Below are 19,716 nucleotides of genomic sequence, written 5' to 3'. Positions count from 1 at the left end.
AACACCACAATCAAGTTTTAGAACCTCCATCACTCCGAAAAGTCCCCCCATGCCCATTTACAATTTATTCTTGTTCCCACCCTAAATAAGCACTTATCTACTTCTGTCTCTATAGGTTTGCCTTTTCTGGACGTTTCAAATAAATGGTATCATACAATATGTGGTCTTTTGCAGTTGGCTTCTTTCACTTAGCGTATCTTAGCATGAGGTTCATCACATATCATGTATCAGTATTTCATTCCTTTTTATTGCTGAAAAATATTCCTTTGAGTGGATACGCCATTGTGTACCATTGTTTACCCTTCACCCATCAGTGGACATTTGGATTGTTTCTACTTTTGGGCTATTGTGAAAAATGCTGCTATGAACATTTGTATACAAGTCTTTGTACAGCCAGATGGTTTTATTTCTAGGGATGCAATTGCTGGGTCACATGGTAAGTTTATACTTAGCTTTTTAAGAAAATACCAAACTGCTTTTGAACAGTTGAACCATTTTACATCCCCACATGCAATGCACAAGAGTTCCAACTTCTCTGCCTTCCTGTCTGCCTTTTTGATTATCGCCATTCTAGTGGGTGTGTAGTGGTATCCTGCAGGAACTTTCTAGACTACAATCTCGCTTTTTAGATTATTCTAGATTACAAGTCCTTTGTCAGATATGTGGCTTGCAAATATTTTCTCCCAATCTGTGGCTTGTCGTCTCATTTTCTTAATGGTGTCTTTTGAAGCAAAAAAGTTTTGGGTTTTGATGAAGTCTAATTTCTTTTTTTTTTTTTTAATGGATTATGCTTTTGATGTCATACCTCTCCCTAACCCAAGGCTGAGACAGCCCTTAGGTACACCTTCTTGAGGGGCAGAGTCCCAAGATGCTTATTAGCATGTATTTTACATAAAATGTACATGCCACTCACTTTGGTCATTTTCATTCCCACCATTAGATATCAGGACTTTGCACAAGACTTGTTAGAGAAACCTTGCCCCCAACCCCCAGAACACCCTTCTCCCTTTTACCTGGCTAACTCCTGTTCACCCCTCAGGTCCCAGTCCAAGTTGGAGACTTTTCCTCTGACTCCCTAGGTCTCCTGGCTCCTCCATCATAACGTTCACTGTGGTTATAACTACCTGTTTACTTATCCTTTTCTTCTTCTAGCTCCACAAAGGCAAAACTGAGTCTTTTCTTTTCACTGCTATATGCCCGGCACCTGGCACGTAGTAGGTGCTCACTGAATAGCTCTTGAAGGAATGAACGCCTTACTCATCCACGGAGCCCTGATGTACTTCACCTTTGCCATCAGAGGAGGCTGAGACAGCCTGGAGAAGTCGAAGGCTGGACTTGCCCTCTGGGTGGCTCAGCTTTCTCCTCCCTGGGTTATCTGGACTTTTCACACCCCTGCCTGGCCCCAACCCAGTAAGACTTTACCTGCCCACAATCATGAGCTCCTTCTCAGATGCCCGAGGCCGGAGATGATTCCAGAGGTCCATGGTGAAGATGGTGCTGGCACTGTTAAAGATGGAGGTGAGGGAGGACATGAGCGCCGCCACCATCACGGCCATCATGAGCCCGCGGAGCCCTGGGGGCAGAACGGAGGTCTTTGGGCTTCAGGCTTTTCCTGCCTTCACCGCTGACCCCATTTCCCAGGCCCATAGCCAGCTGGTCTCGAGAGGTTCAACTCGGAGGAGGCGGAACTCAGGGGTGGGAGCCGACAGGAGGGACTCAGAGGGGTGGGTGGGGCAGAGCCCCCTGTGTAGCCAGGGCTGGAGCTTTATCTGGGGGCTTAGTTCCTCAGCCCAGAGCGCATTCTTTCCCACAGCCCTCCCATCTTGTTCCCCTCCTCAGATTAGAGCCCAGCCCACGTCCTCCTTTCTGGGTGCCCCGGGGGGACTCAACTGAGGGGTGAGGGACCATTACCTGTAGGCAGGAGTTCCAGCACAAGTTTGGGATACGCGATGTCAGAGCAGCCGGCGGGGTTGCTACAGACCTTCTGGCAGATTTCTGGGTCTGCACAAGCCACTTGGTCTATGGAGGAAACAAGCCCAGAGCTGAGCAGGTGGACCCTCAGAGCCCCAGGCCCGGCCAAAACACGGCCTGGCGCACGCCAGCACCAGGAGACAGGGTTACTGTATATAAGTGTACAGTTCAATGAAATAAAAAGGAGCCTAGACTTGATAAACCATGGCCTTGTTACTTAACCATTCTGGACCTCAGTTGCCATCTATCTGCAAAACTGGGACAGTAACAGAACTCTACTTCATAAGATTATAGTGAGGATTGACTGAAATGATATACATTACACACTCAGCACAGAGTCTGGGACACAGGAAGTGCTGAATACATTTCAGCTGTACTATTGTAACCCCAAAAAAGCCGAGACACCTCACGGCCGGTCTCAGCCCAGAGCCCTACATCAGGCTCCCTAAGCCCCCCAAAAGGACACAAGCAATTTACATCTTTACCTAAGTTCATCGGAAGTGCAAAGGAGAATGCCATCACTTGACACATGGCAAATATTTTAAAAGCTCCTCTTTTCCCCATCTCCTTCTTAATAGTATACATAGTTCAACAGCTGTTCCTCATTTTAGACTCATAAGAACCCAACCAGGCTGTGAATTTCTCTCTCCTCCTCTTTCTCCATTTCTGTATCAATTCTTTTCTCTCCTGAACAGCATTTTGATTTTCTAGTGTAAATCCATCCAGAATTCCTGGCACCTCTAGTTCTTCATCTCTATCATGATGAACACATGCCAAGCTTAGAAGCATAGACCTCCTGCTTGGAAGACAGAAGAAGAGATTTAAAAATTATACGAGTGTGTGGTGCAGAGTAGATGCTCGATACATTTTTCTTGGGGAGAGACTAGCTATCTCATTATTAGTGTAATCTTTACAGAGGGGAAGGGACCTGGTTATAATCACCCAGCAAGGTCATGTCGGAGACAGAACAGGTCTCTCCATCCAATCCAATCTTTCAGAGGAGGAAGGCCAAGAGAGTGCAGGTTGTTTCAGTGGTATGGCATGTGTGTTTGAATGATAGCTTTCTTGTTACTTTCTGTCTTCTTCAGCTCCGCATATCTGAGCTGAGCCACGCTCCTCACCACCAGCTCAATGCCAACACAACACCACTTACCCCCGCTGGACCACTTATAAATCCTCAAGTCGGGACTTCCCTGGTGGCACAGTGGTTAAGAATCTGCCTGCCAATACAGGGGACACAGGTCCGATCCCTGGTCCAGGAAGACCCCACATGCTGTGGAGCAACTAAGCCCATGCACCACAACTACTGAGCCTGCACTCTAGAGTCTGTGAGCCACAACTACAGAAGCCCACACTCCTAGAGCCCGTGCTCTGCAATAAGAAAAGCCACTACAGTGAGAAGCTGCACACCAAAACGAAGAGTAGCCCCCGCTCGCTGCAACTAGAAAAAGCCCGCGTGCAGCAATGAAGACCCAACGTAGCCAAAAATAAATAAATTTTAAAATAATTTAAAAAACTAACTAACTAAATAAATCCTCAAGTCTCTTTGGCCAGTTGCATCTAGGAATAATTCCCATAAATAACTCATAGACCCTCCCTCTGCTCAATCCAAAGGCCTCTGTCCTTCTTCCTCATTCTGATGAGTAACACTGCCTTCCATCCCACCTTCTGTGGCAAGTGGGAACTACCTCGAGCCTCAGTTTAGGGGTGGGCTTGGAGCCCTTCACTGCCCACACCCATCTCCTCCCTGGTTCTGATGCAGTATCAACGTCATGATGGTCATGTAGCTGAGGCCTCAAATTCACAAGTGGCCTCAAATAGAGATGTTTGACAGTATCTCCAGATGAGGTGGTATGTCTAGTCTTTATATTTTTGTATGTGTTAAAAATGTTAATTTAATAAATGTAAACATTTAAAGTACACCATAACTTTAAAATCTAATATTGTTGGGTTTTTTTAATTAAAAAATTTTTTTACTGCAGTATAGTTGTATGGTATACAAGTTTACAATGTTTCAGGTGTACAGCAAAGTGATTCATATATAAAGAGAATATATATATATATATATATATATGTAAAAAGATATGTAACCCTGTGCTATATAGTAGGTCCTTGTTGTTTATTTTATATATAGTAGCGTGTATCTGTTAACCTCAAATCCCTAATTTATCCCTCCCCTAATATTACTGATTCTTTTTTTTTTTTTTTTTTTTTGCCACACCATGTGGCTTGTGGGATCTTAGTTCCCCAAGCAGGGATCGAACCTGGGACCCCTCCAGTGGAAGCGTAGAGTCTTAACTGCTGGACCACCAGGGAATTCCCAATCCTTCATTTGCTTTTTTAAGATAGCATAATACCTAAGAAATGGAAATCACCCCAGGCCCCTTCATCCATTAGGAAGCCCAAGGACTATCTGGTCTTTGTAAAGTTTCTCCACTCACTGTTATGTCTTCTCAAAGCTGGGACCCTTCCCTCCACTTACATCCACCAATGGGAGAGGAGATGGGTGCTATGGCCACAATTCATAATACGAGTAACAATTGCTATGGAATAAAAGTAGATGCCTCCAAAACTCTGATTCAGCCTTAGACAAAATTAAGACCGCAGACCAAAAATGATATTTGACAGGAAGTATTGAGAAGAAACAACCTGGTTGAGAAAAATGCTTTTGAGAGGTCAAAGTTCTTGCCTTGTTTATGACTTGTCTGCGGAAGTTTAGGAGAAGATTAGAAAATAATTATATTCCTGTGGCCAGAACATGGTATGGGGCCTCGCAAGCGGGGCGAAGATCTTGTTTATGTTCAAATCTTCTGGGTTTGGACTCTTGCTGTCCAAAAGCTCCTCTCTTCAAGGGACACCAAGAAGGAACAAGACTCCCCCTGAAATAATTCATTTAATGACCTAGTTTTTGTTTAACCTTCTAGGAATGCAACCTTCAACCACGAAACACGTGACAGACACAAAGTTTATAAAGCATGTTTAGGGAAGAAAATTGTGTTTGTTCATTCAGGCTAAAGAATATGTTCATCATAGGGGAACTAGTTGGCTCAGCTAAGTTATAAATGAAACCAACAGCCTTGTGATTGTTAACCCACCATTCACTAATATCAGCTCACCTGTCTTGGGTAAATTAATCAACCATTTCATATATGGAGTGGATTCCCTTGTCAGATCCTATGATGCTTGAACTAAAGGATGGCCCTAGCAGAGTCCAATCCAAACACAGCACCAAACCTCCTTCTTCCAAATGCCAACATTCATGGAAGTTCACTATGACTCGGATGCAGCAAATAAACACTGTACATACACCTTCTCATGTAATCTTCACAACTCCATGGGGAAGATATTGCTATTATACCCATTTCAGAGACAAGTAAACTGAGGCCCATAGAGACTAATAATATCCCCAAATCATAAAGCTAGTATCATGGATAGGATTCAAAACCTTAGCTTATTCCAAAGCTCAGGTGGAGATGATTGGCTTTGTAAACAGGAACATTTCTAGACTCTTGTGTTTCATTGTTTTGAGGGTTGTTTTGTTTCTTTCTTGGTTTCCACTAGAGTTCCTTTATAAGTGGGCGCTATTTCTTGGACGGACTAAGTGGAAGAGGATGTTGTCCAGGTTCAAGAGAGCTCAGGATCAGAGCATCCTTTTAGGCAGTGCTGGACCCATTTGAAGATTCAGCAGGTTGCTGATGGAGCTGAGATGGAGAGAAGAGTGGAAATGGGTAGGAACAGTGGCTTGGCCTGGCACCTGGCCCTTTAGACCAGGGCTTCTCAATCTTCTGCTGGGCACCACCCCCAGAGATTCAGATTTAAAAGGTCTTGGACGGAATCTGAAAATTTGCAGTTTTAACAAGTTCCAAGGCAACCCTGATGCCGCTAGACTGGGAACCACACTTTGAGAGGCTCTAGTCAAGACCTTCAAATACACCGCACCCACCTCACCGTCTCCACCCTACCTCACTCTCTTAAATTCCTTTTGCACTACTGCTAGTACCAAACGCTAGAGTGTTTTGATATCAATTTTCTCTTACTTTTTCACGAGTACCAGACTCATCTGTTACGTTATAAACTCCTTAGGCGCATGGAATGTGACATTATGTTTCACTTAACAACCATTATTGATTGGCTGACTGCTAAGAGTGAGGGTCAGGGTCTTGTTATTGATCATCCTGATACTGATCCAAAGCTTAAGATGTGATTTCCTGAGAGAGACAGTAGCATGATTAAGAGTCAGGTTTTGGAGGCAGATGCCCCTGGATTTAAATCTTGGCTTACCCAGCACTAGCCAAGTAACTTCCAGCAAGTCCCCTGACCTAGGAGTGATCTAGAGTCCTCTTTTTTCCTTAACAGCTTCATCCAATCCATCATTCATCTGGTTGGCTCTGCTCTAAATTATATTTTCAAAGCATCCACATGAATCAACTGTTGCCTATTCACAGAGGCCTTCCCTGGAAACCCTGTCATAGGAGCCCCTGCCCAGCCTTCCTTGTGACGTTTCCCTATGCATTTTCCTCACAGCACTTAGCACAATCAATGAATAGCTCACTTACGTATTTTTGCCTCCTTCACCACTAAAGCGTAATCCCCCCCAACAGCAGGGATACTGTATGTCTTGTTCCCTTATGGATCTCCAGGCTCTTCTAGAAAAAGGCCTGGTAGATAACTGGCTTTCAACATATTTGTTGAATCCACGGAAGAATAATAAATGAGTGAATCAATTAATTTCTCTGAGCTTTAATTTCTTTCTTTCTTTTGGCCACGCAGATTGTTGGATCTTAGTTCCCCGACCAGAGACTGGACCCACACCCTCGGCAGTGGAAGTGTGGAGTCCTAACCACTGGACTGCCAGGGAATGCCCTGATTTCTTTATCTATAAATGAAAATAACAATAGTACCTATCTCATAAGGTCCTTTTGAGGAATCAATGAGATAAAACATGTATAGAATAATAAAAGTGAACACTTCTATAGTGTTTACCATGTGCCAGGAACTGTTTTAAGCCTTAGGAAATATTATCCCCATTTTACAAGTGAGGAAACAGAAGCACTTAACAGAAATTAAGTGATTTATTCAAGGTCACAGGAGCCAGGAAGTGGCAGAGCCAAGATTCAGGCAAGGCATTTCAGATCAGTGTTCATATTCATAACCGCCACAGTCTACTGCAAAGCTCGTCACACAGGGACTGGCCCTTAGCGCAATGAATGTTGGCTGCTTTAAGCCACTTTCTTTGTTCATATGTTGCCTAGCCCCTTAGCTGTATATTTTCCATCAAGTCACCATAAAACCAAGATCCCAGTTCTTATCCACATCTGGGATTGTTCAAGCCTTGTGCCACTTCCCTGGAAAGAGGACCCATGGCTCTGGGTTCGTCATCCATCAGGGCTGGAGAAGCGCAATCCCAACATCTGGCACCACGGACGGCTCCCCATCCTTTCTCTTCCCCAAGTCCTTCCACCTAATTCATAGTTCTAAATTATTTTGACAAAACTTCTGGACTAACCATTTCATCCTACCCTTCCTTTACCTCTGCAACATCATGTAAGATAAGGCATAGGGGAGGGAGATTTCTGCCTATTTGAGTTAATAACAGCTTTGGTCAATACAGGGTTAAACTTAATGAGGCAGAAAGGAGCTTTCTTCCACACAGATCACCAGTTCCTGACATCACAGTGACTCCCAATAACATCCCCCACCCCTAGTCCTGTTTAACCCCCATGCTGCAAACCTCATCCCTCTACCAAGTTAAAAAAAAAAAAAAAAAAGCTAAGGCAAATACTCTAGAGGTTTTGATACCCCTGATTTTGTTAAGAAAAGGAACCCCCAAAGGGTTCTATTGGGCCGAAGTTGCCAAACCACTGGGTTCAAACATTGAAGTGTGAGGGGAGCCCTCACATGAGATTTCAGGGAGCTGACATCTGGAACCATGAGATTTTAGCCTAGTTTGTGGTTTCAGAAAATATATAGTTGAGGCAAGGTCAACTATAGGTCTCCATTCAATTTGGCCTGGGACATTTATAGGACGTTCCCATTGAACCAATGTTGGGAAACAGCACTGAGTCAGTAGTTGCCGGGATGGAGACACCACAGCTGAATCACCAGGAAGGGACTCCAGCTGCATTCTTGAGGGGCAATCAGTAATATGTTCAGAACACTTCACAGGGTCTGAGACTCACAGACAACCTGTCCTCCCAACTGTCTTCTTACCTGGAAAGAGGACACGGCTGACCATACCAGGGAACACCATGATGAAAAGGGGCAGGACCTTCAGGTATGCGGCCATCAGAGAGCCTCCTTTGGCATGGGACAGGTTCTTGGCAGCCAGAGTCCGCTGAACAATCACCTGGAAAACAGTGGTGCGGTTGGAAGTTGAGATAACCTTCTCTTAAGGCCAATTAGGTGTGCATGGCTTCTTGGTAGGCATAGTAGACCCAGGAGCTTGGTTTGCCTGCCTTCTCTAAGGAAACATCTCTCCTATTCTCAGTCCCTGTGATCCAGTGGTCCAGTTGGGGTAGCTATACCAAGGCAGAGAAATCAAGAACGGGAAGGAGGATAGAAGAGGAATGCAAATACTTTGCTAGGAGTGATGAGTTAAGAGAAAGAGAGGATCTGAGATATTGCTACCAACAGGATTGGCATGTCTGGACTTGTAGTTACTGCATACGGTGTGCCTAGGTCTTATCCTAACCCCCTTCTCTCTGTTGGGTGGCATAAGGTAGGACTTGTTAAGATTCATCCACTTAGAACAGATTGGTGGTTGCCAGAGACAAAGGGTGGCGGGTGGGCAGAATGGATGAAGGGGACCAAAAAGTATAAATTTCAGTTATAAAATAAATAAGTCCTAGGGATGTAGTGTACAGCATGGTGACTATAGTTAATAATACTGGATTGCATATTTTTAAGTTGCTAAGAGAATAGATCTTAAAAGTTCTCATCACACACAGAAAAGGTTTCATCACAAGAAAAAGAATTATATCAATAACTGTATGGTGATGAATATTAACTAGATTTATTTTGGTGATGATTTTGTAATATATACCAATATCGAGTAACTAAAAATATTTATCCACTCAAAGGGAATGACATGTTCTAGAGTGTTTTCTGAGTAGAAGACTGGTCCCCAAAAATCCTACTCCAGGCTTCAGATTGAATCTACATGAACTCAGAACTTTCTCTACTATTTCCTTAGGCTTTGGATCTTGAAGCATCTGGAGAAGTTGCAGAGGCCTTGGTGAGTTACTAGAGCTTTTATGAGTTGGTTCAGCGAACTGTGGACAAGAGGAGTGAAATGTCATGACCATTATGGTGCTATGGTGAGCAGGACAAAGTGGGAATTCTCCCCATTTTTTAAAATAATGTTCATCAATGGCATAGGCTTCCTAGAGCGTCCTGCTTCTTCTTTTGAAACCCATTCCCTCTCCACAAGGCTACCCTGTCATCTTGGGTACGGAATCTGCCTGATCCAGGGGGAGGCACTTGACCCACCCCTGGCCAATCAGAGCCATTATACAGGATATTTGGATTTGGGACTTGGAGAGTTGTCAGTCTCTTTGCAGTTGGTCTGCAGTGAGAGACCATGAAGTCAGCAGGTAAGAGAGAAAGACAATGGAGAAAGAAACCAGAATAAGTTCCAGCAGTTTCTGAAGGCTAGTTCAGCTTCCTGCCGTTTGTATTCCATGAGCTAATAAATCCCCTACCCTCTTCCTAAGCTGGCTTAAATTTGATTTTTTTTTTCTGTGTCTTGCAACCAAGTGTACCCTCACCTGCACAGATTATTATTATTTGTTTGGATGCCGTCAGTGAAAGACTCTAAAACGTGGCGTCAGCTTATGTGAGGAAAGGTGGAGGAGCAGTGAGTTTCCCTCTATCCAGAGCTGGGAAGTCAGCTGTTTAACTGTTACCTGTCATTTCTCAGGACTCCAAACATAACACCTATTGGGCTTTCTAGAACACTTAAGAATGTGATAGTTACATGGAACGATACAGCAACTATAGAATACTTTTTACTGCTTCATTAAGGTGCCAAAAGGGGCATGCAAGCTTCAATCCTTGTCGGTCCATCTGGAAGCAGAGAGGAAAGAATTTAGAGCTTTGGAAAACCAAGCCCTTTCGACAGGAGATCCAAAGCTGTGACTGAAAAGAATGCTGGCTTTTATTCCCACGAAGCAGTGCCTCCAGATGTGAATCTGAGACAGCTGAGTAAGTTTTAAGAGAGTTGTTCGGCTCAAAACCCCACAAGCCCTGGGAAGAGGGCGTCGCCCTGTAGGACAACCCCCGGACCCAAGTAATGGAGCATGACTCATAGGAATGTTATGAAAATCAATGAGTTAACATATAGGAAATGCTTGGATCAGTTACTGGTACATGGTCCAGCATCAATCAATGTTGGTGTCATTACGATTATCGATGGTGATTTACCTCTTCCGTCTCTGCCCGGGAAGATGAGGAACACGCCCCCAGTCAGTGAACAACGAATGCTGCTTTGTCTTTCTCCTGCTCTGAAATGAGCTGCACAGGGCAGCAGCAGCACAATGGACTAACACAGTCTTTGGACTCAACGGAATTCAGCTCAGCAGCCACAAACCCAGAAGTCATGGGGTCCAAGGAGGGCTTGGGTTTCTGGGCCCTCTGGCCCTGCCTGCCATTTGGAAGAAGATCAAGTCATCCTGGATTAAGTCCCCAGGCTCTTGAACAATGCAAGGTGGGCTGGAGGTGGGCTTCAAGCCTTGCACACTGGAATCCCAGCTAGTAAGGGTGTGAGGCATCTCAAGGAAATATTTGTATGGATTAATAAATATAAGCTGTTGAGCCACGTCAAGAGCCGTGGCATAAACCCACAGCAAAAATGTAAATGTTTTAAACGGTGTATTAAATGCCCCTGCAACAAAAGGGATTGTGAGCAAATTCCTAATGCTTCCCTTTTTCGCAATTATTAGGAAGCCCACTTAATGAGGAAACAGAGGCTCAGAGATCTTAGACAGTGTCCCGAGGTTTTGCCACCTGAACTTGATTCCAGGCCTGTTAAGGTTAAAGCCCGGGCTGTTAGCCTCCGTCTGAGCTGTCTCCCAGGGTCTCTCCAGCCTGAGATTTGCTAACGAAGAGGAGGAGTGCTCTCTCTTAAAGGGGCAGTATCGCACCCGTCTCTAGCTCTTGGTTTCTAGCTCTTTACTCAGGAGTTCTGACCCTTGGGGTGACCTGGATTCACTCTCTGCAGCGTCCCCTCCATCAATTCAGTGGTCCGACTCCATGATCATTATTTAAAGTCTCATCAGCCCTGAATATGAAATAGGGCTTCCAAACTGGCACGCAGATCTCTGATCATTAATGTAATGGAAAAACCATTTCAACAGATGATATATTCACAGGGTTTGAAACCTGAGAAAGTATAAACAGGTGTGCAGTGAAATGGCTCCCATCCATCCTGGCACATCTGCCCACCTCCCTGCCCACAGGTAACTGCTCTTAGTTTTATATACAACCATCCGGAGTTTCCTTCAGCACATACAAGCAAATGCAAATATGGATTCTATCCCCGCCCCCCACCTTTTAACACCAAAGGGCTTATTATACACACCACAGTGCCTTTTGCTTTTCTAATTTCTTTTTTCACACCAGTTATATATTTGCTGTAAGGGCTTTGCTTTGGCAGATCCCTCTGCCTAAAACTCTCTTCCCCAACAATCACCAGAGCCCACACACTCTCCTCCTTAGCTCAGAGGTCACTTCTCAACCATGACTCCCCTAATCACTCTATTTTAGATGACACTCCCACACCCTCCATTCCCCCCCCCCCCAGCTCTGCTTGTTTTTGTTTTTTTCTTTAATGACAGTTATCACCTTTTAACGTTCCCCATAATTTATTTATTGCCTGTCTACCTCCACCAGAAGAAGGTGAGCTCCGAGAGCCTGTTTGATTTGTTTACTTGTGATTTCCAAGTGGCTGGCACATAGAGGACACCTAGTGAGTATTTGTGGAGCAAATAATACCAATACCAGTTTTCACCTCTCTTTAAAATGTTTCATCTCTTTTGCTTACTGGATCTTTCCAGACATCCAGCAGGATGTATCAAGCTCTCCCCTTTGCAAATATCAGCAGCTTTGGATTTGCCATGACATGAGCAAGAATAAGGAGATAACATGTAGAGCAGTAGAGAGAAAGAAGTTCTCAAGGATGTTTGGGGAGAAACGCAAATAAGAGAACAGATAGCGGGAGAAAAAAAACCCAGCCTCCAGATACTCCAAGGAAGGAAGCATCCCAGAGAGCACCTTGCTCAACCTGCTGCCCTGTACCTGATCGGTGCACCAGTACCAGAGGGACGGGATGGACATTCCAAATAGGATCCCAGGCCACGGGAGATCAGATGTCAGTGGGTCTCGGAAAATATGGAAGGCATCTTCCCGGGGCAGCCCGCAGCTGCTGTTCCCACTCCGGTTGCTGGCCACAGCCAAGAAGTATTTCTCTTCCAGGGCTTCCAACCCGCCGACTGCAGCAAAACCTAGTATTCAGAGGAAACCCAAATTTGCCAGGAACTCAGACTGATCCACAGCAACTCATGAGGGGATGGTTGGAGATTGGTGAAATCCTACTTAGAACAGAGATACCAAGGAAAGTTAGTTGACTTTAATGTTCTTCGCCTTCTTTTTTTTTCATGCCTTTGGTAGTGACTATGGATTGCTTCTCAGAATAATATTTCTAAATATACAGTACAAAATACATAGATTGTAAAGGAAACCAAATATGTTGAAGGCACCCATCAAACCATAAAAACTCTGACATAGTAATTTATTTATTTGCTCCATTAAGTAGAAAGACCCCACAGTGGGTCACATAACAATTTAGTTTTAAAATAACCATGGACACAGTGTTTCAATACATCAGAAGCAACTGTAAAAACACTTGGATAAAAACCTCGGGGGGGTATGTTTTGGTATCAAAGTCACAGATATTGCAAATATTCCTGTGGTTTGTTGCCTACACTAATAATTGAAAGATGCTAATATGAAAATAGAGATGAATTTCTTTCCCATCCAAGATTCACAAAACCCCTGAATTCTGTCCAGGCTAAGAAAGCCTGCCTTAAGGAAACATTCTTTCACCTCTGAACTTCTTCTCAGCTACTCTCAATTCATGGTATCACAAGAGTGGTCCAAGTAACTTATGGCCTTGAGCAAGTCACTTCCCTGTCTGAGATTCGGTTTCCTCATCTGCAGGTGGGGATAATGTAGCACCAACCTCATAGGGCTGGAGAAAGACTAAGTGAGATAATGCACATAAAATGCACAGCATCTGGCATCAATGTGTGTTGCCCTTAAAAAATAATAAAGCACTGCAATTTGCAGATAATTTGCTTCTTTTCATTAATTGAACAGATTCAAGATTATCCCCAAAATAGCATTGCTCTCACCGGATTATGTTCTGGAGGGTTGTGTTTGTCTTTTTGTTGTTGTTGTTTTGTTTTTTTTCTTGTGTTTTATTTTTGGTTTTTGTTTTGTTTTTTGTTTGTTTCTTTGTTTTTTGGAAAGAGAAAGGGTTGATGTTACCACTCGAGTAGGAGTGATATGTAACCTGCAGCCTGGCTTATCTTTGCTGAAGATTGTGGTGAACAGTGGCTACTGGGGGGAAAATATTGTGATGATAAATTTTTGTCATGCTTTTTTTTCCCTGAAAAATTATTTTGTGGTAATGGGAGGGAGGGAAGTTTTATTAATAATTGGACCTGCCCATCTGAGTGTGTAAAGCACATACATATAGATAATATCAGGTAGAAAGGCTGAGAAAAGAATCACCCCAGGATGGGTGAAAATAAAGTAGGCAGAGCATCGTAAACTTTAATGTACCCACGAATCACCTGGGAACTATTAAAAAGCGTACCCTGATTCAGCAAGTCTGCAGTGGTGCCTGGGATTCTGTCCTTCTAATGGGCTCCCAGTTGACACTGATGCTGCTGGCCCATGGACCACAGTCTGAGTAGCACCCATGTAGGAGACATCAGGGTACCAGATGAAATTTGGAATCCTCTTGGTATAAAGGAAAGTGGGGGAATCTTGATTTCAGTCACTTTAATAAGCTCCATTTTAGGTTAGTTTTTCAGTTTCTCTTGTTTTTTGTTGGTTGTTTTGTTTTCCCTAGATAACCAGTCATCTACAAATAATAAGAATTTTGTCTTTTTTTCCTGTGTGTATATTTTATGAGTTTTATTTTTTATTGCATAAATAATGAGATAGCACTCTTTTTTTGATTCTAATGGTATTGCTTCTAGTTTTCTTGGTGCCTCTTTTTGAGTGTGTTTTTAAAACAAATATGCTAATCTCTATTAATTTCCATTAAGGTTTCCTACCCCTTGAGTCAAATTTAGTAACTAAAATTTTCCTAGAAAAACATGGATTTTAAGCGAGTTTTCATGTAGCTTTGTAAATTATATTCTTATCATCTAAATTTTTCTCTCTGTGCTTTTAGTTCCTTTTCTCATTCCTGATTATACTGCCTTGTTTTTCTCCATTTTCCTTTATTTGATTTCCCACTGTATTTTCTGGTTCTTTTCAAATAAGTAGATATGGGAGTAATTCATTCTGTAGTTTTTTCTAATTCACTGGATTGGACTTTCATATTCATGAATGTAAATGTTTTTCTAGGAGTACAGCTTTGATTTCACCATTAGGGGTGAAATGTAATGTGCTCATCATCTTTTCTAAAGTCTGTAATTGCAGTCTTTATTTCCTCTTTGACCAAGCACCATTAAGGAGACTGCTTTTCTAAGTAATTAGATTTTTTTAATTTATACTTTTTCCTAGTGAATTGAAATTTTTTTGTTTTGTATAGGTAAAATAATATAATCTGAACAATATTTACATGAATATTTTTGCAAAATTTAGTTAGTTTTTCAATGATTCATTTTTGTAGATGGTTCTATGATGCTGGGGAAAAGGTATACTCACTATTATGAGAATGTTTATTCATTAATATAATTATAACTTCCAAAGCTTATTTATGTTTTGGCTTCTTGTTCTGTCATGTGTTAAAATTTTTGGTACTATTTTGGTTTCTATCAATTTATTTTATTTATAACAACTTTTGCTTTGTGAATCTTGCTGCAAAGTTATTTAATACATAAAAGTTATATCTTCATTGTAAGTTTGCTTTTTTTCAATGTAAAATGACTTTTCCCTCTGTTTAATGCTTTTCACCTTACGTTGTTTTATGTGTGCCACCTGAAAAATTATATAAAGTGAAAAATTATATAAAGTTTAATTTTCTTAACCCAAACTATAATCCTTGAGTTTTGTTGAGAAAATAAACAATATATGACTAAATAAAAGCATAATAGCACAAATAGTTATATTCGTGAAAGTGAAAGATCTGTACATTGAAAACTATTGATATAAATAACAGTGATGAAAGAAATCGAAGAAGACACAAATAAATGGACAGATATTCTGTGTTAATGGACTGGAAGATTAATATTGTTAAAATGTCCATACTACCCAATGTGATCTACAGATGCAATGCAACCCCTATCAAAATTCCAATGGCATTTTTCACAGAAACAGAAAAAAACAATCCTAACATTCACATGGAACCACGAAAGACCCTGAGTATCAAAAGCAATCTTGAGAAAGAAGAACAAAGCTGGAGGCATCACATTTCCTGATTTTGAACTATAGTATTTTGAACTACAAAGCTATAGTATTCAAAACAGTATGGTATTGGGACAAAAACAGTCATACAGATCATGGAACAGAATTAAGAGTGCAGAAATAAAGCCATGATAAACCGGGCAATTGGGATTGACATATACACACTACTATATATAAAATAGATAACTAATAAGAACGTAATGGGAACTCTACTCAATACTCTATAATGAAATACATGGCAAAAGAACCTAAAAAAGAGTGGATATATATATATGTATAACTGATTGACTTTGCTGTACAGCAGAAGCTAACATAACATTGTAAATCAACTATACTCCAATAAAAATTAATTTAAAAAAATTTAAAAAATAAGCTTCATGATGAAAGAAAGAATGAAAGAAAGAAAGAAGAGAAGGAAGAAAGAAAGAAAGAAAGGAAGGAAGAAAGAAATAAAGAAAACCATGCATATATGGTCAATCAATTTTCCACACTTAAAAACCTGCAGATACCTTGGGAGAAAGTCTACTACATATAACAGAATGATGAAGGTTGTTGAAGGTTGATCTGTAATCTCTCTCCTGACTGATTGTAATGAATTAAGTAATGGAACTTCCTCATTGAGACCCCATACTTTTAGGGAGAAAGATCAGGAAGTTTGGCTAACAATAACAGACCATGTCAAGATCTATCTTTTGGCTCTCTTGCCTCTAAAACCTGAAAGTGTTGTGAGTCATTTGTGTGGCACTGGGAGGTTCAAAGTTTTGCTATTTATGATAGCAACTACACCAAACATTTATCTAGTGAGGCCGGACATGTGTCCTTTATATATTTATTACTCATTTGTATTTCCTCTTTATATATACCAGTGAAGTTTTTCTTCTACATGACGGTCCAAAACATTTCCTGTTAAAGTTAATAATAAACAAGTCTTGTTGCTGTTCTTGTTGTGAAACTAATTTATTATTCCATGAATTTTTGTTTGAAAGGTAGAAGTGACACATGCAAACATTCAAACTGTGCAGAAAGGCACAATGTTAAGGTAAAAATTCTTGCCTATACTCTTTGTCTCCTGCTCTTAGACTCTTCCCACAAAAGTTATTACCACATTATCTCCCCACTATTATCACCAGGGCGTACGATGGGGAAGGAAGGGTGTGAGATCTGAAGTCAATCTGACTGGGTTTGAATCCTGGCTTTGAATTCTAGCTTTGTGACCTTGAGCTAACAGTTGGTGCCTTAATTTTCTCATCCAACAAAAGGGATAAAAATAATACTGATATCATTGGGTTGTTATGAGCATTAAATGATAAAACATCTGGATCACAAGTGTTTTAATAGGTATTCGTTTATAAACTTTTAATTTTGAGATAATTATAGACATACAGAAGAGTTAGTTGTATAAGTAGTACAGAGAGTTCCCATACACCTTCACCTAGTGTTACTGTCTTACATAAGCAAAGTACAGTTACAGAAACTAAGAAATTAACATTGGTGCCTTACTGTTAACTACAGTACGGGCTGTTCAATTTGCACCACTAATGTTCTTTTTCTCTTCTGGGATCCAATCCAGGATCCCACATTGTGTTTATTTATGTTTCCTCCTCTCTCTGTAGTTCCTCAGTCTTTCCTTATTTTTCATGTCCTTGATACTTTTGAAGAATACTGGTCATTGTAGTGTGTAAAATGTCCCTCAATTTGGGTTTGCCTGATGTTTATTTACGATGAAGTTGAGGTTATATATTTTGGCAAGAATGGCACAGAGGTGATGCTGTGTCCTTCTCAGTGTACCATATCGGGAGCTACATATTGGTACGTCTGATTACTGTAATATCAGTTAATATGCCTCGATCGCTTAGTTACAGTGGCACGTGCCATGTGTCTCCACTGTAAGGTGGCTATATTGACCTTTGTAGTTAATAAATATTTTGGACGTGATACTTTGAGACCAAGCAAATATCTTATTTCTTCATAAACTTTCATGCGCTGACTGCAGCATTTATCATTGGATCTTGTCTGTAGTAATTATGACTGTGGTGTTCTAATAGTGATATTCTATTTCCCTCAGTCTGTCTTCATTTATTAATTGGAATTTTCCTGTAAGGAAGAGTTTTCCTTTTGCCCCCTTTTATTTGTTTATTTAATTATTTATCCATGTCAACATAGGAGGATCTATTAACTTTTCCTTAAAAAACAGTAAGTTTCCATGATATGCACAGTTCTCTTCCAGCTAAAATTACCATGTCTCAAGCAGGAATCCCCAGCTGGGTTTGAAACAGTGATGAAAGCAGATGTCCATGCTTGAGAGAGGTGCTGTCATCCACCCAAATGACCCTGGGACCCCACTTACTGTAGCCCATCAGGGTGAGCGCTCCTACAAGCATGATCAGAGTCTGTAGAGCATCCGTGTAGATCACAGCAGCCAGGCCACCTAGTGGGAAGATGAGCACTGAGGTGAGGGTCAGGTACTCTGGTGGAGAGGAGTTACTCTGGGTGGCAGAGGGAACTTGGAATTTCAAGACCTGATGGGGGAGAGTTCCTAGTGTTGATTGTTTGCAAAGATGGCCACAATATCTCCTTCCCAGGTGCCTGCCCATTTTGTAATGTGGCTTTGCTGCTCCTTTCATGGTGAGGTGAAGTTGATTTCTCTTCTTCTTAAATACGGTTTGGCCGAATGACTTGCTTTAACCAATAGATACGGTGGAAGTGATGTTGTGCAGCTCCAAGTCTGGTCCTCAAGAGGCCTGCAGTTCCTGCTCTTGTTCTTGTGTTGCCCCGAGAACACTATGCTTCTTTAAGAAGCCCAGTCTAGCCTCATGGAGCATGATGGGCCACCTGGAAGGAAAGCCCAGCTGACAGCCAAGCTAACCACCAGCCACCTGAGTGAGACCATTTTGTTCCACCCAGCTGTTCCAGGTACCATCTAACTAACATAATTCAACCGAGCCAGGGGAGAACAGCAGAAAAACCACCCAGGCAACGCATGGAATGAATTGTCGGCAGAAATAAACCATTAACTCCCTAATGGGGGGGTAGGTGGTTAGTTACACAGTAATTTCTAACTGACATGGGAAGTGATGCTTGGGCCATGGTCCCCAAGCTCTGAAGACCTTTATTTTAACATTGGAAAAAGGATGTGAGTACTAGATATTCAGAGTCTAATAGGCTTCCCAAAGAGGGTCGCAGTGGTTGGCCTCAGTGGATTCTTATTGGTCTCACCACCTAGAAAAATCTTTGTAATGACAATCATGGTAGCAAATCCATCAGCATCTGGACAAAACAATCTTTCCAGTCTCTTCCCTATCCTTTTCTCCTTCCTCTTTCCCTACAGAGAAGGGACACTTATCTGACATGAACATATTTACTCGTAGGTAAAGTCACAGTACACTAAAAAAACCAAACAAACATTCATGTGGGTGTGTTGTTCTGTGATTCCTCCTTCTTTGCCCCAGGAATAGGGTCATCTCACAAATGGAGAGAGAACTGGCTTAGCATCTGGCCCCAATTCTCTGCTGGCCCCGCTCAGGCAATTAGTCAGCCTGAGTGTGGTGAGATCCTGAAGATTGGTACCACTGAAACCCACCCACGTTTCTATACTAATGTTTATTGGGCATTTATCACTTACCAGGCACTGCATCTAGTATTTTATTCAATCACTCACCAAACATCTGGTGAGCGCCCAACCTAGTTCTACGTGGTAGGGACACAGAGGCAAACAAAACAGCATGTTGCCTGTCTCCTCGGAGCTTCTAATGGGGGAGACACCCCCAAACAAGGAAACAGAGAGATAGATTGGCAATTGCGACTAAATCTTTCCTTTCCCTGTGCCTCAGACACGTGGCTTCTGTTAGCGCTGAAAACTCAGCCCAGATCTTTCTGCATCAGCGGGCTTTTGAATTTCTGAGAACTGGTCACTCTTCTGTCTAGAGCCTCCAGTGGTGTTCCACGGCATTTGGGACTAAATCCAGGCTCATCTGATTTCCTTCGAGGCTCCGGTGCCTGCCCTTTCCTCCACTCCTTTCTCCTCCCATCAGGGCTGCGGCACAGCACGATGCCGGCGTCACCACTGTCACTCCAGCTTGTATGAGTGGCCTCTCCCGGAGCTGGACA

The 19,716-nt window shown here is 42.1% G+C and overlaps 2 protein-coding genes across 3 annotated transcripts in view; one reads left to right on the top strand and one right to left on the bottom strand.

Annotated features, from left to right (window-relative positions):
* The window catches only part of ZKSCAN2 (zinc finger with KRAB and SCAN domains 2), a 502,693-nt gene that overhangs the window by 220,577 nt on the left and 262,400 nt on the right, over positions 1 to 19,716 (top strand). The window lies entirely within an intron of this gene.
* SLC5A11 (solute carrier family 5 member 11) overlaps positions 1 to 19,716 on the bottom strand; it is a 53,012-nt gene that overhangs the window by 3,296 nt on the left and 30,000 nt on the right. For both annotated transcript variants that reach the window (XM_082362504.1, XM_082362505.1), the window contains exons 8-12: positions 17,957 to 18,037; positions 12,265 to 12,470; positions 8,182 to 8,317; positions 1,912 to 2,019; positions 1,423 to 1,573 (exon numbers count right to left, since the gene is read on the bottom strand). In XM_082362504.1, the coding sequence (XP_082218630.1) occupies positions 1,423 to 1,573; positions 1,912 to 2,019; positions 8,182 to 8,317; positions 12,265 to 12,470; positions 17,957 to 18,037 (682 nt within the window). The remainder of the gene's footprint in view (positions 1 to 1,422; positions 1,574 to 1,911; positions 2,020 to 8,181; positions 8,318 to 12,264; positions 12,471 to 17,956; positions 18,038 to 19,716) is intronic.

This window comes from Balaenoptera borealis, assembly GCF_965194805.1.
Source record: "Balaenoptera borealis genome assembly, chromosome: 16".
Classification (NCBI taxonomy): Eukaryota; Metazoa; Chordata; class Mammalia; order Artiodactyla; family Balaenopteridae; genus Balaenoptera; species Balaenoptera borealis.
This window is presented reverse-complemented; position numbering and strand designations above follow the sequence as displayed.